Genomic DNA, 26,757 nt, shown 5'->3' with positions numbered 1-26,757 from the left:
ACTTTGCCCCTAGATAAACTCTACTTTTTGTTAGCCTAGTTATTTCCATCTGAAAAAAAAAAAAAAAAAAAAAAACCAGAAACAAAACGGAAACACTCATCACAGCTCAGCGGGGTTCTTGTGACTCTGATTATTTCGGCTTTCACAATACTTTCTTGTTGTTACCGTTAATTGAGGCAGGGTTTTGTATGTAGCCCAGATGGTCTTGATTCGTGATGTTACAGAATGAATGTGCCTTCCTAGTGGGAAATCGCTCCTCTCGGAAACCAACGACGGAAACCCTCTTTAATAAGCACGCAGGATTGGTTCCAGCTAATGCACAAAAGGGGCCCAGTCTCCAACGGAAGGACCTTTTAACTTATGTAAGTTTCATGGCCCCAACTTAAACTCGGAGCAATTAGTCATGTTTCAGAGAGACCGAAATTCTAAGGTTTGGCTGTTGGACAAATTCTGATGGAAATTTGTTGCCAGAATTATCACGAGACAGACCACAGCTGCTTTTCCTGGGCAGCCGTTAACCGGGGTCATTCTCTCCCTGGCTAGCAGAATTATACTCATCCTGATGGGAGGCACAAGGTTTAACTAAAACATCAGCCAGGGTTGCCTTTCCTAACCTGCCGGGCAGAGGCATACGCCTGTAGCTATTTTAAAAGCAAGTTTATTGGTAAATTCTTTATAACATTTTTTTAAAAAATGATTTATTTATTTTATGTGAGTACAAGGTTGCTGACTTCAGACACACCAGAAGAGGGCATCAGATCTCATTACAGATGGTTGTGAGCCACCATGTGGTTGCTGGGATTTGAACTCAGGACCTCTGGATGAGCAGTCAGTGCTCTAACCATTGAGCCATCCCTCCAGCCTGGTTAATCTCTCATAACATCAGTTTATTTCTCTCACTTCTTCCTTCAGTGCTCTTCTTCCTTCAGCCTGATAGGTGCTTGGATTAGAGCTGGGTGCCACGGAGCCTGTCTTAAATGTCCCAACGCTTTAAAAGGTATCTCAGCGCTCAGTACGCAGCAGGTACTCAGAATAGGACGGTACAAACATTGCAGTGCTCATTTGCATATGGGTTCTGTTGTGAGGATGGAACACCACCTCGGCGCTTGAAGTGTGAAGGCCGTGGTACCCAGAGCCAGACTCTGGAAGAGAATCCATGGAAGGCCAGACAGCTTCGGGCTCTGAAAGTTGCCATTTCCTGTTCTGTTCTTCCTGACTGAGACTCCGGTGGCCTGGCCTTTCTACCTAAGACTGAGTCTCAGAAAGCACAAACCAACCAGACAAACAATCTCAACACCAATAAGAATGATTTTGCACTGGGCGTGGTGGTGTACTCTTTAACCCAAGCACTCGTGATTCCAGGCAGGACGAATTCTGGAAGTCTCATCGGTCCTCCTGGTTAAAGACTAGAAAGATCCTGGATGTTTAAATAACAAGAGAAGGGATGAATAATTGCAATGTATGTGTAATAAATTACGCACAGCTTCGAGGACGAACTCTATATTTCTGCACACACGGATGATTTGCTGTTGTTCTGAAGTAGGGTCTCGTTACATAGCCTAGACTTCTTTTTTTAAAGATTTTATTTATTTATTTTATGCATATGAATACATGGTCTCTGTCTTTAGACACACCAGAAGAGGGCGTCCGATCCCATTACAGATGGTTGTGAGCCACCATGTGGTTGCTGGGAATTGAACTCAGGACCTCTGGAAGAGCGGTCAGTGCTCTTAACCTCTGGCCATCTCTCTAGCCCGTGGATAACTCTTAATGTTGTACAAAAGAAGCAAACATGAACACACACACACACACACACACACACATTCTACTTATAGTAAAATCTCTACAGCAAACAAAACTAATCTACCATGACAGAACTCAGAGTGATGGTTCCATTGGAGGTTGTATTGGTCCGTTTTCCATCACTATGACAACTACCTGAGGTGACAATCTTATAAAGAGGGAAAATTTTGAGAGTCAGTCTATGGTACCATTGCTTCTGGGCCAGTGGGAAGGCAACATGTCATGGTAACATCATGGCGGAGAGTATGGAGTGGAGCAAGGGCGTGGTCTTATTGATCTAAAGACATTCACTGGGCCTATATCCTCACTAGTGTCAAGCTGGGAACATTTGGGTCTTTTGTAGGGACAGTCTAGAGCAGTGTTTCTCAACCATCCTAAAGCAGCAACCTTTTAATACCACCTCATGTTGTGGTGAACCCTCAACCATAAAATTATTTTCACTGCTACTTCATACATGTAATTTTGCTACTACTATGAGCTGTGTTTTCTGATGGTGTTAGGTGAAAGGTCCGTGCGACCCTGAAAGAGGTCTAGACCTGAAAGAGCGTACCCCAAAACGGGGAGCTGCGTCTCTTGCTCCGATTGCGGGGTGGGGTGCCCCCAGGAATCACGAGTAGCCATTCTTGATGTAAAAGCACGAGGTAGCTTTATTAACGAGATCCCGGGTCTTAGCGGGATCCCGGGTCTTAGCGGGATCCCGGGTCGACACGTATCTCACACAGGAGACAGAGGAATCGACCCCGAGCCTCCAAACTCGGGGGTTTATATAGGGGAGGTTAGGGGCATTCGCACGGTTACACACAATTGGCTAATTTTTGGCGAGGCTGTAAGTGATTGGCTCATTTAAACATGGCAGTGAGATTACAGCACAGCTGGAGAGTACGTATTGACTGGAGCGTACAGGATTTTAGGAGCTAGGGGCGTATCAGGGTTTGAAGGACATCTGGTTAAGGTGTGACTCTGAGTAAGCTGGGGGAGGTGCCCTCCTGCCAGATGGTATGGGTCAGTCCTGATAACTCGGGCTGGTTCCTGCATTCCTTTTCTTTATCTTTATGGTCTGTTAGTCCTAGCGGCAGGGCGGGGCTGCCTGGACTTGCTTTTCACAGTGTTTAGGCCTGAGTCTGAATTTTGAAACTTACTCTTTTAATTTCATATTTTTAAACCTTAAATCTGTATAATTTTCCTTTCAGACCCACAGTTTGAGAACCGCTGTTCTAGATCCAGACCATCCCAGGGGTAGTGTATTAGTCAGGGTTCTCTAGAATCACAGAACTTAGGGAATGCCTCTCTATATTGAGGGAATTTATCGTGAGGACTTACAGTCTGTCGTCCAACTACCCCAACAATGGTCAGCTGTGAATGGGAAGTCCAAGAGTCTAGCAGTTGCTCAGTCCCATGAGGCTAGTTGTTTGAGCTGGTCTTCTGAGGAAGTTGGTTCCAACACATGTGCTGGCAAGGAAGTGCAAGCAGGGGAACAAGAGTGAGTCTTTCTTCTTCCTATGTCCTTACTTAGGTCTCCAGCGAAAGGTATGGCCCAGATTAAAGGTGTGCACCACCACGCCTGGACCTGGGGCTTGCTTTGTCCCAGATGACCTTGAACTCAGAGATCTCCTTGCCTCCATCTCCTGGGATTAAAGCTATGTACCACCTTGCTGGACCTAAGCTTTTCATGGCCACTATGCCTCAAGATCTCCACGCCAAGATCCAGGTCAAAAACTTGTGTCTCCCAGCCTCAAGATCTGGATCACAGGCAGAGCCCTCCAATTCGGGATTGTAGTTCATGCCAGATATAGTCAAGTTGACACCAGGAAAGGGTATGAGGGGGGCTCTCTGAGGAATGCCAACTTCTTGCAAATGGGTGTGAAAGTTTCTGAGCTCCTGCTGGCTGAGCTGTCAGGATATTTGGAAGATGGGGTCTGACCCTGGCCCCAGACACATGCGTCCTTCCTTCTTCAGTCAGTGGGCTGATTTGCATGCTCTGTTGTGGTCCAGAGTGTTCCCCATCCCTGCACCACAAACACCCAGAGCACAGTACTGCAGAACAACTCTAGGAAGGCCTTTTCACTTCTGGCCATGGCCTGTCCTGGTTACCGGCCTTTCCTTCTCGTGGGAGCCTTCTTGTCAGGTAAGACACATCTAGGAGTGAGGTGGGGGTTGGCACTAGCTCAGGAAAACCCATGCAAAGAAGCGCACCAATGGGGTAAGTGGGGTGGATCCTGGGAATGGCATTGAGGTAGAGCAGAGACCCTGCTCCAGGCTGTCCAGGACAAGGGGCAAGCCACTTTCCCCGTGGACCTTGGCTTCCCGATTTGTGGGTCCGCTTAGACTGTGGTCCTTCTGTGTCTCTGAGGAGAGGGTAACTTTTCACCTTTGTTTCTCACAGAAGAAACTAATAAATACGGACAGCTCCCTGCCCCACAGATCTTTTAGGGCAATCCTCTCTGGCCAGCAGTTTGAAACTCAAGATGATGGAGGTTTGGGGGGCAGTTACCTTGTAGCCAAGGTTTGGAAGAGCTGTTAGTACGAGGGGCAAGGGGCCACGGAGAAAGAGAGCAGTAGGTACAAGGGGGACCTAGAAGGTCATGCTTGGGGCTGGAGAGATGGCTCAGTGGTTAGGAGCACCGACTGCTCTTCCAGAGGTCCTGAGTTCAATTCCCAGCAACCACATGGTGGCTCACAACCATCTGTAATGGGACCTGATGCCCTCTTCTGATGTGTCTGAAGACAGCTACAGTGTACTTATATATAATAAATAATAAATAAATCTTTAAAAAAAAAAAGAAGGTCATGCTTGAATACTGTGCTGTCAACTGAATATGGATTCTCGGAGACCAGACAGTTATACTAATTTAGGGGTCACTTATTCCAAAGCCCCCCATTCACAGAGGAAAACGGAACAGTAGATCAAACCAGGCCCGCCATGCTCCGTCCAGGGCCAAAATCCCATGGCACCAGGCTCTGAAAAAGTTGTGAGCGGGAATCCTTGGAGTCTGAAAAAACATTCGGAGCAAGGTAGGAAAGAGCCCAGGCTAGCCTAGGAAAGAGCCCAGGCTAGCCTTCAGCGGGTCTGTATCTTTCAGTTTTTCAGCCAGCCCTGAGCCAGCCTGATGCACAGATGGTCTTCCCAGGCCAAGAAGCTCAACTGAGCTGCACCATCAATTCCCAGCAGGCCAGCGTTGAAGACACTGGGGTATCTTGGTATCAGCAGCAGCCAGGAGGCTCTCCTCATTTTCTCTACTACCACTCAAAAGAGGAAGACTATCGACCGGCTGACATCCCCGACAGATTCTCAGCGATGATGGACGTGGTCCACAATGCCTGTGTTCTCACCATCAGCCCCGTGCTGCCAGAGGACGACGCTGACTACTTCTGTTCCATTGCCCACTTTGAACCCTAAGCTGGGATGAATGTCTTCCGTCTGTCTCCTACGTCTGTCCCCTGACCTTGGGCCTCCTCTTTTTCTCTCAGTCTTGCTTTCCTTCCTCTGCAAAAAGAGTTAATAACATTTGACAGGTCACAGTCCTGATGACCGTGAGATTCTGGGTAAAAAAAAAAAAAAAAAGTCAAATCGGAGGACGTGGGGGTTGGGATTCTAATGATTGCTGTCTACGGCGGAAACACCTGAGACCCTTAGGGAACGTGGCCAGCCTTGTCCCTAAGGGGTTTAGCTTCCCACCTGCCCTTCCAGTGACCCGGAGGTAGAGAAACAGGAACCAACACTTGCCACCCCCCTCCAGTTCTGCATGGCTGACTGTGGTCCAACGCTCATGGTTCTTGGGTGACTGGTCCCCATAGAGTTCACGATGGCTGAGGGGGAAGGGCGGCCCCTGCTTCTCTTAGGGAGTCTCTGGGCAGATTCCCACTGATCCTTGATGGTTAGAGGTGGGTGTACTCAGGAAGGGCCCTGAGGGTCAGAAAGGAGGATTTTTGAAAGCAGGCAGTAGATTATCGACATCCTTCCCCGCCCAGAGATTTCCCGGTGAAGCTTCGCCACAGATGGGGAACCGCTCGTGAGCAGTCATGGGCCAAGGGGTCCACAGTCGATGTAGGGCAAACTTTGCTGTTAGAAGTAGAGCCCAGGGGCTGGAGAGCTCAGTGGTTAAGAGCACTGACTGCTCTTCCAGAGGTCCTGAGTTCAATTCCCAGCAACCACATGGTGGCTCACAACCATCTGTAGTGGGATCTGATGCTCTCTTCTGGTGTGTCTGAGGACAGCTACAGTGTATGCATATAAATAAAATAAATCTTAAAAAAAAAAGAAAGAAAAGCAAAGCCGAGTGGGACTGGAGCTTTCTAAAACATTCCCGAGCCAGTGTGGTGTCACATGACTTTCATCCTAGCACTACTCCAAGACAGAGGCAGGTGGATCTTTGAGTTCAAGGACAGCCTGGTCTTTCAGCCAAGGATAGATACACACTGAACCCTTGTCTCAAACCGAAACAAAATTCCTGGGCTGGGGGGAGGGGGAAGTGTCTCAGATCAGCGACGGTGTATTTGCCAAATATTAATGGTGGTCCTGGGCTCAACCCCCAAGATAGAAAGAGCAAAGAAACACTCATAAAAGCGTACAAAAAACAGGTATCCAGCTGCGTCTCTGGTGCCCTGGAGACGAGCACCGAGATGAGGAGTTTGAAGACTGCAGAGTCCTAAGAGGGTCTGACTTACTATTTTCTGATCCCCCACCTCACCTCATTGTATGAGCGGTGGGGGAGCGGGCGGGACAGGTCTGGCCAGGGTTACCTTTGTCAAAGAGATCCTGAACCTAGCCTCAAGGAAGGTTCAGCAGTAATTTGAGGCTCAATATCTTCCTGTGCTCTCTGTCCAGCGCGGGCTTTAGGGCCACCAGGCTACCAGGGCCTGGCTCAGCAGCAGGAGCACAGAGACGATGAGACCTCCGTGAGGCCTAGAGTGGTCCCGGAAGTGCCTGCGGACGGAGGAGGGGAGGTTGCTGGGGGTGGTACTGGGTCGAAGGGTGGGGGACAGTTGGGTAGCAGGGCTCCAGGTCCTTGGGGAGCCGGATGTGGCTCCGCCCCGGTGGCCCCGTTCCAGCCTAGGTGCTCCCCTCTCCGTCTTCTCCCCTGGTCCTCCCCGCTCCGCTACACCAGACCCACCTACGGCTCGGTTGGCTCACCGAGTGGGCGCCCCGATTTGTGCGTGATCTGTGGCGAGCTGTGTTGCCTCCTGGTTTGCGGGCCTCCAGCTTGGAAACCCTGATGTGCCCGGCTTTGGTGGGGTATGACTTCCCGAGGGAGGTGGGCGGTTTGGGATTCCAGATCTTTGGATTCACAGTCTGGAAACATTTGACACATTGTTGGGGACAGATGAAGAACGCTTTGGCCATCCCACTTCTCCTTACGCCTCTTCACTATCTCCAAACTCATTAAGTGTGGCACTGCCAAGCAGGTTTAACAACCAACTCGGAGCGTTTGCAGAGCACCGGGATCCCGAAGCATTTGGGAGGCTGAATCGGAAGGATTGCCAACTGGCTTCGGAAGGCAATCTTGGGCAGCGTGCGGTGGTTCTGTTTTTAATCCCAGCAGTAGGCAGATCTTTGTGAGCTCGAGACCACACTGATCTAACAAGCTCCGTGCCAGTCAGAGCAACACCACGAGATCCTATCTCAAAATCCAAATAAATAACTTAAAAAAAAAGGAAAAAAGCAAGCCTTGCTCTTTTGTGTGTTTATTTATGAGCAGACAGCGACACCTGGTGGACAATTTAAACAATTTCAGACTGTCGGAAGAGAAACAGGAACTCCTCTATCTCAAGGGTGGTTTTTCTCTTTAAACTTACCTATCTTTTCTTGGGAAGATCAAATATTTGGAGAAGTTCCAACAGGTCTCTCTCTGTACGGAGTGATTTCGCTCCTGAGATTAGAGTAAGAAGTCAGCTCCAGGAGCAATATTGCCCCCTGGCGGCCATCATGCATATCCCACCCCAAACCAGTTCATTCCCATTCATCCCCCCAGCACTAAAAACTCCCAATTTAACATGTAATTTGTGATTTAAAAAATACAACTAACTAGATTGTTTGCTTTCAGTGTGAACTACTACGTAGGGTACTCCTGAACTTTTGAAAAATGTTTTCCCCCTTTACGGCTTAGCAAAAAAGCAAAAACAAAAATCAAAAACATCCATCCACCCAACCAGCCCACAAACAAACCGTCCCCCACCCCCAAACGTTACAGTGACAATGAATTTATCTTCTTTGAAGGAGTCGGGTGGTTTCTGATAAGTTACTTAGTCTCCAATGGTGAAACGAGCCAATTCAAGCCAAATTAAAGTATGTAAAGGCGGGTTTAGTGCGAAGAAGCTCTCAGGCGTGGAGACAATAAATAATTTAAGAAGTTGAATGGCATAAAACCGAAACGCTCTGCCGTCCATTAAGGAAGTGCCAGACAAAACCAACCAAACAAAAAGAAACGATGTTACTGGTTCCAGGCTCTGCTCGGGAACCGATATAGCTTGTAAAAAAAAAAAAAAAAAAAAAAAAGACCCCATTAATGATCCTTCTTCAGTTGTCCAAGTATCACCTACGACAAAATTTAGACAAGGATGATTCCTTGTGGCTAATGATGGAGAGACAGCATTGGGACTGACCTGGCAACTCCCTCCTCCTCCTCCTCCTCCTCCTCCTCCTCCTCGTGTTGTGTTTCTCTCCCTCTCTCCCTCTCTTAGACTGAGACTGAAAGGGAAGAAGTCTCTTTGTCTTTTTTAAGAACAGATTTATCAGACACTCCAGAAGAGGGCATCGGATCCCATTACAGATGGTTGTGAGTCACCAAGTGGTTGCTGGGAATTGAACTCAAGACCCCTGGAAGAGCAGTCAGTGCCCTTAACTACTGAGCCATCTCTCCAGTCCAGAAGAAGTCTTTAGGGCTTGGGAAGAATTAGGTGGCATAGCCTCTTGGCTGCACCGTGGCTCTTCCCAGGATGCCTTGCGAACCAGAGATGGAACTGAGTCCAGAACCGTTGTAGGGTTGTGGCTGTGAGTGGTTCCCTGCCTCGGGAAGGCTGCCATGGAGCCCGCAGAGATCCGCCATGGCTTCAGTTGGAACCAGAGCACCCTGGGCCTAAGTATCCACAGCACCGTAGACACAGTGGTGATGACGTTCTACCTCTTGCTGGTTCTGTGCATCGGGCTGTGGGTATGACGCGACCTCTGGGCTGGGGTAGACCACTTCCTGCGGAGACCCGGCCTCCGCCTACCATTCCCGAGCTTCAGAGGGGGTGGCGCTGCCCCACGTTTCCCCAGCCCCTTCCCCACCTTCCAACCAAGCACGTTTACTTCGTTAACCAAGCCATTCTGGCTCATCGCCACTTCCTATGCTCTACAACCGTTCCACACACCCACCCCGCCCCCTGCCCGAAATACTAGTCAAGTAATTCACCTGTGCCTGCCCTGCTCCCCAGAACCCCGAACCTGAATGGTATTTTGAAAGTCCTTGTGACTGACAAAAGCACATTTCTCTAACACTCCGGCTTCTCTACCCAGGAGTTCCCCATCTGCAGACCTAGCCAATGACGCTCACACTGTCTGAGATTCTCTTTCATTTACAGCGCTTAAGTGTCGTAATTCCTAAATTATAAATCCAGAGGCACTGTAAAGCCTGCAAAACGGTGTACCAGTGGTTACATCCAAATAGTATATGACTTTTTTTTTTAAATAAAAGACACGAGCTAAGAGAGTCTAGGAACCTGTTTTCCTTGCACGCCGAGGCAGGACCCTACTGTGACTTGAACTGAGGTTCTGAAAGGCTAAATAGGAGGAGAGGGAGGGGGAGGGGGGTGAGGAGGAGGAGGAGGTCCAGGAGGAGGGGGGGGAGGAGGAGGGGTAGGGGGAGGACAAGGACGGAGCTCAGATGTAAAGCTGTCTGACGTATGATGTACTTGAGCATCTTCGGATTTTAATATTCACAAAGCCTCCAGGAGCTAATCCCCCATCAACACCAAGGGATGACTGTACAGGTTCTATTTCAAACAGGAAGGGAGATCCTGAGTGTACATCCATAGTACTTACTAGCTCCCTTCACTGGCTCCAGTCATGGGAAGTATATTTCTAGGTGTCCTTAGCAGGGACCCTTAGTATTTGAGCATCAATTCTGGGGTTCTTCCTCCAGTGCTGGTATCAGTAATTCTCCCTGCATCCCAGATTACTCTCAACCGCCCTTAGCTGGGGCCCATGTCTGGTTTGAGAACCAGTAAATTCGTTGCCCCTACTATTCTTCTTGGAGACATAAAACATGTTTTTTTCTTCCTTTCTTCAAATAGGGTTTCTCTGTGTAGTAGACCTGGCTATCCTGGAACTTACCTTGTAGACCAGGTTGGCTTTGAATTCACAGAGATCTGCCTACCTCTGCCTCCAGAGTGCTGGGCTCAAAGGTATGCGCCAAAACGCCCACCTTACACCCGGCTTTTTGTTTGTTTCTTTAAAAATATGAACAATCATATATCACTTTTTGATTACCAAATGCTTTAACATTCAGCCCACAAAAGCAAAATGCCCACAAAGACTTAAGGAGTGAGTTTTTTCTTCCCTCATCCATATCATCTTTCTTTGATAATCAGCGGTTGAATATTTTCTCTATTTTTTTTTTTCAGTGCCTGGGCAAACACTCAGACACGCATGACTATTCTGTATGTGCTTATAAAACATGATTAAGTTATACACATTAGTCTGCAGTGTGCTGCCTTTCCCTACTGCTATATCTGGAGAATCCCTCCCTCACACGAACTAAGCCTGAGAGACCTAGCTTGTATTTAATTAGCTGCAGAATAGTAAGACCAGCCTATGCCGTTCAACTTCTCTCTCGATTGTCTTTCACCAGAGGATTCTTGTTGCAGGCTTTACTGTCACACAGTCGTGGGACCATAAAAGACTTCTTCCTGGCCGGCCAGAATCTAGCATGGTGGTTGGTGAGTAAGCTTGTATGTGGTTGTCAATTTGGGGGCAATTTCTTTGTCGGCCTGTTTTGTATTTTAATGTCTTAAATCCAAAATAGTTTGAAGTTGCTAAATTAGAACTAACTGGATGACTTCCTTCCTTCCTTCCTTCCTTCCTTCCTTCCTTCCTTCCTTCCTTCCTTCCTTCTTTCCTTCCTGCTTTAAAAAGGAGCCGTCTTGGGGCTGGAGAGATGGCTCAGAGATTAAAAACACTGACTGCTCTTCCCGAGGGCCCGAGTTCAATTCCCAGCAACTGCATGGTAGCTCAAAACCATCTACAAAGAGATCTGTATCCCAGGCTGACCTTGAACTCACAATCTTCCTGCTTTGGCCTCCCGAGTGCTTGGGTTACGCTATGTGCCCTGTAATTGGTGGTTTATTTAGTGCCTAAGTATTTTCTTTCCTCACTCTCCCGTGAGAAAGTACAGAAGTATGACACCACTCCTTAGAAATGTGCATTTGTGGGGTTGGGGATTTAGCTCAGTGGTAGAGCCCTTGCCTAGGAAGCGCAAGGCCCTGGGTTCGGTCCCCAGCCCCGAAAAAAAAAACCAAAAAAAAAAAAAAATGCTGTACACAGGCCAGAGAAGGCCCTTGAGTGTCCTGTTCCATTTCCCTCTGCCTGACCTACTCCCTTGAAACAGAGTCGCTCACTGAACCTGGGAGTTAATCAAGCTTCCCGCAATTCCCCTGTCTCTGCCCTCCACAGGGCTGGGGGGGCGGGTAGAGAGGCACAGCACCCACACCCATGTTTCTATGCAAGGTGTTGAGGTTTGAACTCAGCACCTCATGCTTTAGCAGCAAGCACTCCGACCCACTGAGCCACCGCCAGCCCAATATTCATATTTAAAGGAGTGCCTTAAAGGAGAGGAAACGAGCCTATTAGCAAGTGCCCGGGCCAAACATATATAAAAGCCAAGCCTGGCCTTGTTGGGTATAGTAACACAGAAAAGATCTTTCAAACGCAGAGTTATTATGTAAGTGGGCTTTGATGTGGACCACGCCTTTTCCGGGTAAATGGAGGTGTGAGGTGTTCTGAGCAGTGGGAACCGCTGTATCTAAGCTGGTGTAGAACGGATTGGGGCTGGATGGAGGGGAGGGGGTGAGATAGAAGGTAGAACCGCTTTATGCTAAATAATTCTTTGGTTATCGTATTTGATAAGGTTCTTTAAAAGGACAAACTGATAGCTATATGTATATGTTGTATATGTAAATGTTTTTGTAAAAATATAAAAAAATAAAAAGCCGTCTTTTATCCCCCACTATGTCCACACCGCAGTGCCCCAAGATATCTGGTGGACATCTTGCCAGAAGCACACATCCCAATTCTGCAGCGGCCCAGTGTCTCCAGCCACCACACTCTCTTACACTGAAGTCGCCACATGAAAGAACACACAACACAATAACCTCTGATCCAATTGATAAGATATAATGGCCCACCTAAACATACAAAGCCCTGTACACATCCATCCCTTAAGAACATTCATAACAACCTGTAAAGGTACAGCGTGGAATCTTTTTTTTTTTTTTTTTTTTGTTCTTTTTTTCGGAGCTGGGGACCGAACCCAGGGCCTTGCGCTTCCTAGGTAAGCGCTCTACCGCTGAGCTAAATCCCCAGCCCCTACAGAGTGGAATCTTGACGTCAGCTTCCATGTTGTCTCCACCAGGGCTTCTCTCCTTCCTCTCCTCTTCTGTTCCTGTCTCCTCCTCTTCCTTCAACTTTTCTCCCGCCCACCCTTCCTTCTCGTCCAATGACAGGCCTCATTCTATCTTGTACCTGCCTCGCCTGTGACATCATCCCACATGTAAATGTTGTATATGTATATGATGTATATGTAAATGTAGATGTAAATATTGTATACGCATATGATGTATACGGTATGTATGTATATGATATATGTCATATATTATGTATATATGGTATATACGTATGTGTTGTATATATGTATATGATGTACACATTGTATATGTTGTATATTATATGCTGTATATATACTATATGTGTGTGATGTATATGTTGTATGTATATATGTTGCATGTGCATTTGCTGTATATATGCTATATGTATGTGATGTATATGTTGTGTATATATGTTGCATGTGAATATGCTGCATATATGCTATATGTATATGATGTATATGTTGTATGTATATATGTTGCATGTGAATATGCTGCATATATACTATATGTATATGATGTATATGTTGTATGTATATATGTTGCATGTGCGTATGCTGTATATATGCTATATGTATGTGATGTATATGTCGTGTATATATGTTGCATGTGTTGATATGTTGCATATGCATATATTGTGTGTGTATATGCTGCATGTGTACATGGTGTATGTGTGTATGATATCTGTGTATATGATGTATGTGCTTAGGATGCATGTGCATATGATATATATATGTTGTATATTTTAAAATATTTAATGTATGAGTGCTCTGCTGCATATACATCCACACGCCGGAAGAGGGCATCAGATCCCCTAATAGATGGTTGTGAGCCACCACGTGGTTACTGAGAATTGAACTCAGGACCTCCAGAAGATCAGGCAGTGCTCCTAACCTCCGAGCCATCTCTCCAGCTCTTCCGTCTGTGTTGGAATCTGCTGATGCCGGTTCTATTGTTAGTGAAGGAATGCTGTAGCCAGAGGGCAGAGGTACCTGGCAGAGGGGGCGAGGGCAAGCAGGCAGCAAAGGTTTCCTTCTCCCGTGTCCTTTTATCTGATCTGCCACCAGAAGGTGCTTGTCACCCTCGGGGTCTTCCCGCTTTAATAATCTGATCAAGGAAATCCCTGGCAGGAATGACGAGCTGTTTTCATTTTAGTTGATTCCAGGTTGCCTTAAGGTTACTATGGTGATGAAACACAACCAAACTAACTTGGGGGAGGCGAGGGTTTATTCAGCTCACACTTCCACATTGAGGTTTATCACTGAGGGAAGTCAGGGCAGGAACTCAGACAGAGCAGGAACCTGCAGGCAGGAGCTGATGCAGAGGCCATGGAGGGGTGCTGCTTACTGGCTTGCTCCTCAGGGCTTGCCCAGACTGCTTTCTTACAGAACCCAGGACCACCAGCCCAGGGATGGAGCCACTCAAAACGAGCTGGGCCCTCCCTCACCAATGACTAAGTAAGAAAATACTCTACGGGCTTGCCTAAAACGCGATCGTATGAAGGCATCTTTCCTCTCTGACGACTCTAGCTTGTGTCAAGCTGACCTCAAACCAGCCAGCACATGGGTCTAGCCGAGTAGACCGCCAGCATTAACCACTGGAGTTTTAGAAGGTGATTCTGTCCAGGAGGACTGACTCAAAACCCACAGATCCACAACCCTACATCTGTGCTGGGAGTGCCCTGGGAGAAAAGAATTTTGTTTGGATTTATTTTCCATCCTCTGATGCACACACACACGCCTTACCTACAAGTCCAAAGGAGGTGCCATCTCCTGCTCACTTGGTCCAGTCAGCACTTGGTCCAGTCAATATAGTGGATCAGTATAATGTTATGCAGAGGAAGCAACCCATCACGATCCCTTTGCACTACTTCCTGACATGGGGCTGGACAGTTATCGTACCCTTGACCTAATACTGTGAAGGTATACCGCTGGTCTCAACTGAAAGATGGTCCTTATGTATACGTATTGAGTAAAAAGCATTTGCCAGATCCGTAGCTGCATGGCAGTTACTGGGAGACGTATTAATCTGCTCAGCGAGGAAACCACACCAGGCACGGGCCCAATGGAATCACTACCTGGTTAATGTCTCGGACAGTCATTCTCCGCCACTGACCTGACCCCTTCACAGGTCAAATGGGAGAATCAAAGCCACTGCTCCTGCGTTTTTCAAGTCCCTGATAGTGACACTAAGTGACACTAATTTCTGCAGTTCCTCCAGGGATTCGCCATTGGTTTTGGTTCACCGTTTCCCCTAGAAGCAGCAACTCCCAGGGGCTCCTGTTTAGCGTTTCCGACCATAAAGGCGCTCGGTATACAGGATCCCGGAAACAATGTGGGGATTCTGTCAAATTCTAAGTATATTTGTACTAATCATATATTCCGGGATTGGAGAATTTACCACACAGGATTAGTTACTGTGGTAAACTACGGTAGCCACTGTGAGCTAGACGTTAGTTAAAACTCCGTCAGTCACCCGACCTCCACACGCCCCTACTTTAACTGGAGGGTCACATGATTCTTTTTTTTTTTTTTAACATTTCCAAGTGTTTATTTCAAAACTGTCAAGATACATATATTACTTTTTATTACACGTAATAAGTAATTTTAGGCTTAAAGTATATAAAGTTTCACATTTTTAAAGTTAAAAAAAACTTTTAAGTTGTGGAGCATTTAAAAAGGCTGAATAAGTGGGATATACCTTACAACACAGGTTTACACCTTAAATATTCACATTTCAGAAGCTGTCTGTAAAGATTAAAAACAGGGTAACAGGGGTTGGGGATTTAGCTCAGTGGTTAGAGCGCTTGCCTAGGAAGCGCAAGGCCCTGGGTTCGGTCCCCAGCTCCGAAAAAAAGAACCAAAAAAAAAACAAAACAAAACAAAACAAAACAGGGTAACAAGTATTTACAAGTGGCAATGATTACGATCTTGTCTTTGGAAGCAGAGGTTAACGGGCAGGGAACGGAGGGCCGCACGGTGAGGTTCAGCAGGCGGTCCATGGCATGGCTGAGACTACTGCCGTCTCTGGAGTGATCGCTGGAGCAGGCACAGCATCAGTACTGTTCCCAGTCACTCCTCCTGGGCAGAGACGACTTTCAACTCAAGATGGAGGAGCAGCACTTGAGCACCGCGTCCCTTGCATACGGGATGTAGGACAGACTATACCAGGTCATTGACAAGAACTGCAATATGCAGAAGAGTAAGGCCAGCCCCTTCTTCCGCCACCAGAGAGCAGCACACAGGGTAAACACCAGGCACAACAGCATAATAATTATTGCAAGCAATCTTGTTGTTTCAAACATTTTCTTCGGTTGCTTCACAGGTCCCATTAAAAAGCACGTACTGGCCAATGCAGCAAGGTTTCCAAGGGTATAAAATACTGCAAAGAGCTTCACGCCATTGGGAAGCCATAGCAACCCAGTTCCAAGGATTGAAAAGAAAATGCCAGCGACAAAGCATATGACAAACCACTTCAACCTGGTGTTGAAACTCAGGGATGAGGCATCCAGGACCTGTGCCGTCAGGCCTTGCTCCTCATTGTCCTGGCCGCTCAGGATGCGCCGTAGCTTCTCCATGGCCCTGTCCTACGGTGGAGCCTCCAGCCACTTGTGGGTCACATGATTCTTAGGGTCTCCTGGAGTCAGCGTCAATTCAGAACCAGTCTCCAATATGTCGCGCGCCCAACGTCTCGCCAGCAAGAACGACGCGCGGACACCAGGATCCTTCTGCAGCAAAGCGTTTATTACATCTTGAAGAGGAGAGAGCGAGCCCCAGAATGGCGCTGCTTATATACACCCTAATGTGGCGTGTCCACGCCTGATTGGTTGCTTACCCATGATCTCATAGGCACGCCCCGGAGTGGGCAAAGACCTTGCACGAAGGCACGCTTGCACATGCGCACACAGTTAACTTCCTGAAAGGAAGTCTGCTGGCGTGGCGAAGGCTGGCGCCATCTTGTAATGGCGGAGGCTATCCTGGCCTTCCACGTGGGGTGCAGTGAAAGCCAGGGCCATCTAGTGGTGGCGAATGTTATTATGCCTCTACATCTCCCCTATTTATTTATTTTATAACAAATCAATTATTTTATAACAAATCATGATCACCCTATCGCGTGCAATGGGGAAACCTCAGCGATGTGCAAGGGCTGATCAAAGGATCACTGAGTCTCTCTCATCCCAGTGCAATGGATCCACAGATCCATGGGGTGTAAGAGCAGAGAACTCAGATACCGAGAGAGAGTCTCTCTCCTCCCAGTGCAATGGATCCACAGATCCATGGGGTGCAGGAGCAGAGAACTCAGATACCGACTAATTCCTGAGCATAGATAACCAAATTCCAGGGGAGGCCCCTTGTACAATGGCCACAAGTGCTTGAGTGATAACGGCCTTGTCACGTTTCTGTTGAGATCTGAGTTTGCAAACCAACCATGGTATGAATACTGATCCACAGCATAGGGCTGCACCAAACAGAGCCACTCCCGATAAGTAATGGGCACCTCAGCTGTTACCACCAAGGGCCGTAGTCAAGCCGCTCCTATAATAAAATTTTAGAATTCCCAATTGTTAGCAACTACTCTAGAAAGTTCATCCACTGTGCTTGTCCAACAATAGATTGGGGGAGGGTAACTCCAGACACTGTAGACACAATGTCTGTAGCAGTAATGGCTGCTACAATAGCAGCGAAAGTGTCAAGGTCTTTTCCAGGACAGTTCAGGATCAGTCATTCTTCTCTGGAACAACCAGCAGACAATGGAACCATTTCTGAGATCTGTATAACCAGGACAGAGTTCTCCAGTCACTGTAGCTTTACACAGGTGGCTTTCTTGTGGAGCTATAGTCTGTAAAATGACAACACCAGTTACCAGTTAAGGCAGCAAGAGTCACCAGGGAAATGAAGGGGGCAGCAACAGCTGGAATCCAGTCTTCTCCAGCAAGCAGCAGTGTACAGAGGGTCAGAGAGCAGGCCATAGTGGGACGGGACACACGCAGCGGTGACACTGACTGCAGCAACGGCAAAATCTCTGTGATGACAAAGGATGAAGGGAGATCTTCCATCTTCCTCTCAGGGCAGGAATGACTCCAGGGACCCGAACCATGAGAGCTGAATCTTCATGCTCCCAGTATCAGCAAGTGTCAGCAACCACCTCTGGCAGCTGGCACACTCTTGTAGCATCCTGTAGAAAAAACACAAACATTCCCTCTTCCCCATATAAAATATCTGGACAGGAACATGTCACTAAGTGGATCTCTCTCACCTAGGCAGAAGTATGCCTAGTTGTAGGGTGCCATAAACTTTGGCATCCAAATTTTTAAAATTGAAATAAAAGGAGCATATTTTTTTTTCTTTTTTTTCGGGGCTGGGGATTGAACCCAGGACCTTGCGCTTCCTAGGCAAGCGCTCTACCACTGAGCCAAATCCCCAACCCCAAAAGGAGCATATTTTAGCATACAGGGATAACTCCCCCTTTTTACTTATTAAGATATAGTAAAGATATTATTTATTAAGGTAAGTCTTCGAGGATTAAATTGAGGACACTGTGCACTTGTATTTATAAATTGACTTGTATATCAAATTATTGTCTCTAGCATTATAGTATTGGATATATAAAGAATGAGATTTTTACACTAATTGTTCTTATGTAAGGCCTAATCTGTCTGGTATCTGTCCTCCCTTGTTAAGGAGCCCAGGCAATCCAGTTTGAGTTCTTAAATGTCCTATAAAGGAACAGTATTTAGTGCTCTTAACCACTAAGCCATCTCTCCAGCACCTCACAAACTTTATTTACCTAAACATAAGCATTAATTAGAAATGTCAAATCCTGTAAACAAGGTCCAGATTTAGCCTTATTTAGAAATCTGAGTTGGCAGGGTGAGGCTGGGCGTTGAAAGTAAGCAAATGGAGTCTTCCTCTTTTCGTGAGGGTGTGTTATCAACTCCATTATCATTTTCAAAGAGCTGGGTCTATGGTTTTGTTTAGTTCTCTGAGCCAGAGCACTGAAAGGACAGTGAGTTGTTAGACAATTTACACTGGAATCACTCACTGATTTCAAGTAGAAAACCTGTCTCCAATAAAGCATTAAGTGATTGAAATCAATTGTAAACCACAAACCACACAATGACTATCAGTATATGAAGTGAAAGCTTGATTTTTAACATATAAAAAACAGTGGAAGCGCATTTTCTATGGGTTGCATGCACAAATTTACAGTAAATACAAAAGCATGCAAGGAGTAAAATTATCAATTTTGCCTGAAATTTGTATATGTAATAGGCCAAATATCAGTATTTTGTAATAACCAATTAAATTGCTGTTTGGACTAAGGTATGTTTCACCAGGTTTCTTTTTAAAATACTTCCATGACTCTAGCCTACAATTCTGTATTAACACAGCTGAAGCTTTATCTCCAATGTGCATAACAAAGACCTAAGTCCTCTGGTAAGGTGAGGTACTTAGCCAATTAACATATCTTTAGTAGCTTAAAATTAGTTTCAAATATTCTTTTCTGGAGTAGTGCAACAGCTACTCCCCAAATATTAAAGCTCATTTTGAGAGCAAAAGTTTGTAGTAAAAATTTCCATACACACTGAAAGATTCAAAGTTCTAACTTCTTACATTGAAGAAGCAACAAAATTACATAATAAGGCTATTAGCCACTTTTTTTGTAAAAATTTTAATGATATCACTTCATGGGCTCTCTAAAATTATAAGCAAGCTCACAAAATAAAAACTCACAATCGCCAGGATGTAAACAAACTGCATAAAAACAATCCTCTAAATCTATCTTGAAATGGCAGTTGGAGTAAGCAAACTGGCTGTAATGCTCTCACAAGTTCTAAAACCTCATCAGTCCTTCGTAAATCTTGTAACAATCTCTACCTGTTTGATTTTTTTCTTTTAATTAAAAATAAGTTTGAGTTAGTCAAAGTAACACTGGCAATCCTTAATCACAATCTTTAAGTTCTCTTTGTAACACCAGAGCACAATCACAAGGTCACCTAAGTTCTGAGTTCGTGATTAGGCAGCTGTCCTTGGGGCAGTGGGATTAGCATTAAAATACAGATAGCTTCAGGGCAAACCACAACTGTGGAAAGCAAAACTCGACCTCCAACAAACTAGTACAAAGTTTGACTGCCAATTCCTATATATGAACGCAGGATGGTGTAGTCTCCAGTACCTCAACAAAGAGACATTGTCCTAAATTCTTTTAGAAGCCTGGTTTCTAGGATAAGAATTCCATAAAAATATTATCTCAATTTAGACCGGTTTCCCTAGGTTGGCTCATGCCACATGTTGTCAAATGACTTCATCCAAATTACCAGCTTTATGTCAACCTTCTGTTACCAATATTATACCTTTTTAACCATATCCAATAACTTGAAAGCCAATAGTCCATAACCAAGGCAAGTAGAGCATATTTATACATTTAAAACCAATGAGAAACAAATTGAAGTGGCTACACCTATCTTTAATATTTAGACCAAACACCATTTTTACCTTTTTGCTATGATTTTAAGAGAAGCACCTTGTCACCTGTTGAGTCAAGTAATAAGTCAGGGATTTTTCTAAGAGAAACAGCTATCAACTCTTGTACCAAAAAAGCTGAGAAGCTGTTAGCGCCTTTAAGATCAGCCCGTGTAGACGCTTAGCCAGCCTCTAAGCAGCTCCTCCAGCTAATCTAGACACCTGGCTCTAGGCACAGGGCTTCAAAGACCTGATTGAAACTGTTTTTATTCATTTGTTCCTTTTTGAAACGAATTAAAACCAAGTCAAGGTGTGTACGACCGGCAGGTAAAGTTTTTACCATTTTTCTTTTGAACATGAAACATAAAACATTTAAACAACGAGAAACAAAGACCACAGATATACACTGACAGACATGGGGACATCCTGGTGCACCAGAGACAAACAATAGACAAATAGGGAAAAAAACAGATGGTGTTCACCGCGACTATCCACTCGAGTGGAGTTGATATGGGCGATGGATTGTCTCAATTCCTGGACTAGTCCACCAACGTGTTGAAACCCAATTCCTGTAAGATACTGAGATATATTATCTGAGCGGCACGACCGACATTTGCCAATGGTATGGAAGTGAAACACAGCCCTGAATAATTGTATTCACAACCTAATTACATAAACTCCATCAGGCTGTGCGTGGGCACTGAGATGTCCTTTTGTTTGATTCTCCTGAATAAATTTTCAGGCGGTCTGCCTCGATCAAATCTGATCAGCATGACTCTGTAAAGCTGTCGCGTCAGCGCCCGGACGCCGCGGCGTCCCGAGAGCCGGCGCGGGAGCTTAATTATACCTTTTATAAGCACCAAGACAAAGTTTTTCTCCCAAAATACTGTGTTCTGTTTATCTCCTTTTCTTTTCGTTTTTTCTTTAGAGACCTTTTCTCCCTCCGACATACTTTCTTGTTGTTCTGTAAGGACCCTCTGACCTGTCCTAACGGCTGTAATGGCTTCCCACACAAAGAAAAAAATAAACAAAATTACCAGCCTTGTCCACGAAGGATCCATAACTTTCGGTTTCTTCACAGTGGCTCTCCACCTAGGCCCATATCTTTCTTCTTCATAGCGAGCTGCCTCATCTTCTAAATCCTCTTCCTCAGAGGGGCTAAGCTTGTCTGTTTCTGAACTATCAAGCCCCAAAGCCTCTAACTCCTTTACCGGATAAAGGCTTTTCCTTTTCGGGCTTTCTCCTCCTTTCCTGTTTCTCTCCCGGGCGCCCTTTCCCTATCTCTCGCTTCCTCGGATCTAAAGTCCTTGGAAGGGCCTTTTTTCTTATGTGCACCTTTTCTCTTTGAGCTCTTTAATCTTTCATCCCACTCTGTTTCTGACATGCTGTATCAAGACCAAACATGCCTCTCAGAGCTTACCTCTCGACCTGCAGTTCTGGACCCTCTCCGCGAGCGGAGGCTCTCCTCGGCGCCGGCGATGGTGTGGCATTTGTCCCGGGTTTCGGCACCAAATGTCGCGCGCCCAACGTCTCGCCAGCAAGAACGACGCGCGGACACCAGGATCCTTCTGCAGCAAAGCGTTTATTACATCTTGAAGAGGAGAGAGCGAGCCCCAGAATGGCGCTGCTTATATACACCCTAATGTGGCGTGTCCACGCCTGATTGGTTGCTTACCCATGATCTCATAGGCACGCCCCGGAGTGGGCAAAGACCTGGCACGAAGGCACTCTTGCACATGCGCACACAGTTAACTTCCTGAAAGGAAGTCTGCTGGCGTGGCGAAGGCTGGCGCCATCTTGTAATGGCGGAGGCTATCCTGGCCTTCCACGTGGGGTGCAGTGAAAGCCAGGGCCATCTAGTGGTGGCGAATGTTATTGCGGCCCTCTACACCAATAGACTCTGGAAAGTCTAATTGTTTTCATGTCCCTGTGGTATAGTTATCCTAATAGAAAACTGTATATTCCTCCGGGGAAGGGTGGCAGAAAGGCTGATAGTCAAACACTTGGGTATTGGAACATGTTTCCTCCTTAAAGAGACTTGTGGATCAGTGAACTGAATCAAGTCTGGGAATTGGTTGATGGACTTGATCCCCTGCTGTTGTGATCCAATATAGCCTCTCTTTTATTCCTCTCTTTTATTTGTTTTAGGATTTCTTTTTATTTATTTATTTAATGTATGTGAGTACACTGTCGCTCTCTTCAGACACAGCAGAAGAGGGCATCAGATCCCATTACAGATGGTTGCAAGCCACCATGTGGTTGCTGGGATTTGAACTCAGGACCTCTGGAAGAACAACCAGTGCTCTTAACCACTGAGCCATCTCTCCAGCCCTGACTTTAGAATTTCTTATCTGTTTAACTCTAGGAAACACCATGCTTGATCAGCCAGCCCCAAAACCCATATGAGTCATACCTGTATAACCTTCCCTTTGCCAAGCACTATGAGCAGGGTGGCCACAGACAGGGCTCTGCTCCTGCTGCTCTGGGGTACAACTGGACCCATTAAACCATATTGATTTAGTCTTTTTTTTTTTTTTTTTCCGGAGCTGGGGATCGAACCCAGGGCCTTGCGCTTGCTAAGCAAGCGCTCTACCACTGAGCCAAATCCCCAACCCTTGTATTGATTTATTCTTTTGTTTGCTTGTTTTGGCCAAGTTTTTCAGTCAGTGATCTGAAGCCATTTAACACACATTGGAATGGTCTTACTAGGGGAAGGGAAAAGGTAGGTTCTTGTAGGAAATGTCAGAAAAGCAAAATATGGGCAACATTCATCTGCTTTCTGGGGTTTCTGGGTAAATAGAACTTCCCCCAGGCCTTTGTTTGTATACATACATACATACATACATATTGGAGGCACTACTACATATACTGCATGTATAGTATATGGTATTTCACATATAAGATATGACACACTATAACATGTAATATGTAACAATATATTATAGAATAACACAATATATAAATGATATATTATATACCATAATATATGCTATGTAATATAGTTTATATGACATACAGTATACTATATGTCATACACAGTATATAGTACACATATTGCATATTAAAGGGACATATATGTCATATACAGTATGTAACATACAAACTCAGAGATTAATGGTTAGTCTTGTGGGAGCCTCAAAGAGATAAAGACAGACAGTGGCCTGGCTTGTGAGGTCTCAGAACGAAGTTTGGGGGTCCCTCAGGGATTCTTTTGGGCCATGTGTGGGATGCCTTGACCAAGAATCTGTGGTAATCTGGTTAGCTAGGACTGAAGAGTCAGCTGCGGTTAACAACAGACCAGCACCCATTGGGGTAGGAGTGTTTTATTAGTGGGATGGTCGGTACCCGTGAGCTGAGGGAAAGAGACCAGCACTATAGTGAGGTTGGGGACATCCTGGGATAGCTGAGGCCTTGTCTCAAAGTAAAGAGGTAAGTGATATACTCAAACAGACAGACAGACAGACAGACCCACAACTCCACCAACTTTCCCTTTTCTCCAGAGGGGTTCTCCCCAGGGCAGAATTTCTGTGGCCAAACCCACTATGTGGCTGAGGATGACTTTGAACTTATGACCTTGAACGTCTTTCTGATCCTCTTGCTCCCACCTCCCAAGTGCTGGGAGGTCAGGTTTTATGGGTTGGAACCGGGGCTTTGCGTGGGCTTGGCAGGTGCTCTACGGCTGAGCCACACGCTCGATAATGGCTCTGACACGCAGTCGTCTTCTGGTTTTCAGATGGGCCTTTCCATCTATTCTTCAAATGTTGGCAGTGGCCACTTCATGGGCCTGGCTGGCATAGGCGCAGCTTCCGGAATTGCTGTTGGGGCCTTCGAATGGAATGTGAGTAGTATCTTCTTACTAACTTATCTCTACTTGGGCATTGCGCAAATGACTCGTAAACGTGAAAACCTGCTGTTTAGCCTCCAGCGACTGTTGAAGATGCCTTGGACAGTATAGATTAAGGGAGTCAAGTCTTTGGTGTTCCTTTTTCTCTTCTTAAGATTTATATATTTATTTTACATTTATGAGTCCACTGCAGCTGTCTTCAGATACACCAGTGGAGGGCATCGGATCTCTTTACAGATGGTTGTGAGCCACCATGTGGTTGCTGGGATTTGAACTCAGGACCTCTGGAAGAGCAGTCGGGGCTCTAACCACTGAGCCATCTCTCCAGCCCTAAAGAATACTTCTACAGAGTCCAAACTTAATAAAATGTCTTTTCTTTCCCACCTTGTCTCTTTCTCTCTCCTCTTTACCTTTTTCTTTCCTCCCCTCTCCTCTCCTCTTCCTTTCCCTCTCCCCTTCTTCCTCCTCCTCCCCCTGCTTTTCCCTCTCTTTCTTCTATTTCTTTGAGAGAACGCCTTACTATGTGGTCCTGGCTGGCCTGGAACTCACTACATAGATGAGTTAGCAGAAGACATTAATTCCCTGCTCAAACCTGTGGCCGTCCTCCTGCCGCTGTCTCCTGGGTGATGGGATTACATGTGTTTCACCGTATCTAGGTTCTTTTCTTTGTCTAGGCTATTTTTAAATTGATTCATAAGACACTGTAATTCTTATCCAGGAGTAGGAAAACAACATGCTAAAAGGTAACTTGGAAAGGAACTCCCTAAGTTAATACACTTTCAAGAGTAATGTGCCTGAAAGCTAGGTGTTTTAGTGTTGAAAGGTCTGTGTTTGGGTTTGTATTTTTTTTTTAAGGTTTATTTTTATTTATATGAATACACTGTCACTGTGTTCAGACACACACCAGAAGAGGACATCGGATCCCATTACGGATGGCTGTGAGTCACCATGTGGTTGCTGGGAATTGAACTCAGGACCTCTGGAAGAGCAGCCAGTGCTCTAACCACTGAGCCATCTCTCCAGCCCCCTGGATTTGTATTTGTAAGTGCCCGTTAGTGACATCTCATCAGGTCTGAGGCACACAGGAGCAGAACGTGCGTCTCTCCTAAGAGCTTGACCCACACGGGCCCCTGACTTAATTCTTCTGCGTTCTCTTGGTTTTAGACTGTATTTATGCTCTTCGTGCTTGGCTGGATATTCGTTCCTATCTACAGCAAGGCTGAGGTAAGTTCAACGTAGTTACTCTATAGTTTACGATATTTTTTTTAAAAACATAAATATTGCATGTGCGGTCCATGAACGTCATGAAGGACACATTACACTTGGTCAGTCTTTTTTTTTTTTTTTTTTGGTTCTTTTTTTTTTTTTTTTTTTTTTTTGAGCTGGGGACCGAACCCAGGGCCTTGCGCTTCCTAGGCAAGCGCTCTACCACTGAGCTAAATCCCCAACCCTTGGTCAGTCTTTTGATCCTGGGACACACTGCCCTAAATCTGCAGATACCTTGGGTCGACAGGCACAACTATCTGTTTACTCAGGAACTCATCTTTTAAGGAAAATATCTCAAGACATTATAAAAATAAGGACTAGAAGTGTTAGTGACTAGAAGACTTAGCGCCCGAAAATGCTATTTCTTTCCATCTGGCTGATTCACAGGATAAAATTCCACACAAGAGGCAAGCGGGGCTCTGTGAGAAACTTGACATACTTGTTCTAAAGTCAAAGGTGTAAGACTAGTGAAGGCGTTGTCTTGACTAAATGTTGACATTCATTAGAAAGCATCAACAAAACCATATTCTATCAATTCAGGGATAAACACATTGTTGTGATTTAGGTAAGTATCCTTTAGAGGCCTATTAAAGGTTTAGTCTCCATACCATGATGCTACTGGGAGGTGGTAAAAGCTTCAGAGATGGGGCTGGGGAGTTAGCTCAGTGGTAGAGTGCTTGCCTAGCAAGCGCAAGGCCCTGGGTTCGGTCCCCAGCTCTGAGAAAAAGAAAAGAAAAAAAAAAAAGCTTTAGAGATGCAGGGTGGGGAGTCTTCTAGTCATTGACCTTGGATGGGATGTTAGGGCCCCAATCCAATCCTCCCTTTTAAAATTCTGTCCACGGAAGTGAATAGCTTCCTCTACTACACTCTCTTGCTATGGTGCTACCACAGGGCCAAAGCAAATTGTCCAACTGGCCATGGATCATGAACCAAAATAAATACCTACGGTATTGGTTATGGTAATAAAAAGGTGGTTATAATGCAGACATTGCTGTGCTGGAAAGGGGAAACACCCGGAGCCAATCGCGTCTTCCCTTGCAAAATGTTCATTGCAGTGAGTCATTGATCTGGTATAAGGTCTGTCAGAGGTCAGCTCTGTCAGTGAGTTCAGCTGTCCAGGGAGGAGATGTAGGGTGGTGTAAAGTGGGCACACATACACACACACACACACACACACACACACACGCGCGGTGAATGAAGCAAGGCTCCAACCCCTTTAGTTTTTCCCTTAGTCCTTATATACCTAGATGAAATCTCTCATGCAGGGAAAAAAAACCCCACATTCCAATCACTTCTCAATCACGAGTTTCGATTACACATAACGATTGCAATTTCACATTCTTTTTTTTTTTTTTTTGGTTCTTTTTTTTTTTTTTGGGGCTGAGGACCGAACCCAGGGCCTTGCCCTTGCTTGGCAAACGCTCTCCCACTTGGCTAAATCCCCAACCCCAAGTTTCATATTCTTAAAAGCAAGTTATTCTGAATCCCACGCCCGGCTACTTAGCTTATCCTGTGTTTCCTTCCCACCAGACATCTACATCTTAGCAGAATGGTTTTTCTATTACAGAGTGACAGGATTCGACCAAGCCAGATGCTTTCAACTACCGCTTTCTCTTATACTGAGGGGTAGCAGTTTGCAGTCGCAAGAAAGGAGATAGACATCATGTTATTCTAACTCAACACAATTCTTCATCTAACGCGTTTACCACCTACCTATTTTTATATTGTCTTCACAGTACAGCAAATGTATAGTTAGCTAGAGAA

At 45.7% G+C, this 26,757-nt stretch overlaps 3 protein-coding genes across 4 annotated transcripts in view; 2 read left to right on the top strand and 1 right to left on the bottom strand.

Annotated features, from left to right (window-relative positions):
- The first annotated feature begins 3,876 nt into the window (after nt 1-3,876).
- Vpreb3 (V-set pre-B cell surrogate light chain 3) lies at nt 3,877-5,275 on the top strand. Its single transcript, XM_032888776.1, has 2 exons — nt 3,877-3,928; nt 4,884-5,275. The coding sequence occupies exons 1-2, from the start codon at nt 3,877-3,879 to the stop codon at nt 5,198-5,200; spliced, it is 369 nt and encodes a 122-aa protein (XP_032744667.1). The 3' UTR covers nt 5,201-5,275.
- A 3,547-nt stretch (nt 5,276-8,822) lies between these two features.
- LOC116887057 (sodium/glucose cotransporter 1-like) overlaps nt 8,823-26,757 on the top strand; it is a 55,133-nt gene continuing 37,198 nt past the window's right edge. Inside the window, exons 1-3 of one of the 2 annotated variants that reach the window (XM_032888546.1) lie at nt 8,823-8,951; nt 23,617-23,721; nt 24,892-24,951. In XM_032888546.1, coding sequence (XP_032744437.1) covers nt 8,823-8,951; nt 23,617-23,721; nt 24,892-24,951 — 294 coding nt within the window. Of the gene's footprint in view, nt 8,952-13,993; nt 14,033-23,616; nt 23,722-24,891; nt 24,952-26,757 lie in introns of those variants that run through there. The other variant, XM_032888548.1, reaches the window with a different exon arrangement.
- On the bottom strand, nt 15,378-16,031 carry LOC116887058 (vesicle transport protein SFT2A-like). Its single transcript, XM_032888549.1, has one exon. It carries the CDS (start codon nt 15,995-15,997, stop codon nt 15,518-15,520), a length of 480 nt encoding a protein of 159 aa, XP_032744440.1. The 5' UTR covers nt 15,998-16,031; the 3' UTR covers nt 15,378-15,517.

Source organism: Rattus rattus, chromosome 18 (assembly GCF_011064425.1).
Source record: "Rattus rattus isolate New Zealand chromosome 18, Rrattus_CSIRO_v1, whole genome shotgun sequence".
Taxonomy (NCBI): domain Eukaryota; kingdom Metazoa; phylum Chordata; class Mammalia; order Rodentia; family Muridae; genus Rattus; species Rattus rattus.
This window is presented reverse-complemented; position numbering and strand designations above follow the sequence as displayed.

What these genes read in the sequence shown, in the direction of transcription:
- Vpreb3 (XM_032888776.1), top strand. Translation starts at nt 3,877, where the DNA reads ATGGCCTGTCCTGGTTACCGGCCTTTCCTTCTCGTGGGAGCCTTCTTG. An exon ending in CGTGGGAGCCTTCTTGTCAG is followed by an intron (nt 3,929 to 4,883) that starts GTAAGACACATC and finishes TGTATCTTTCAG; the next exon opens with TTTTTCAGCCAGCCCTGAGC.
- LOC116887058 (XM_032888549.1), bottom strand. Translation starts at nt 15,997, where the DNA reads ATGGAGAAGCTACGGCGCATCCTGAGCGGCCAGGACAATGAGGAGCAA.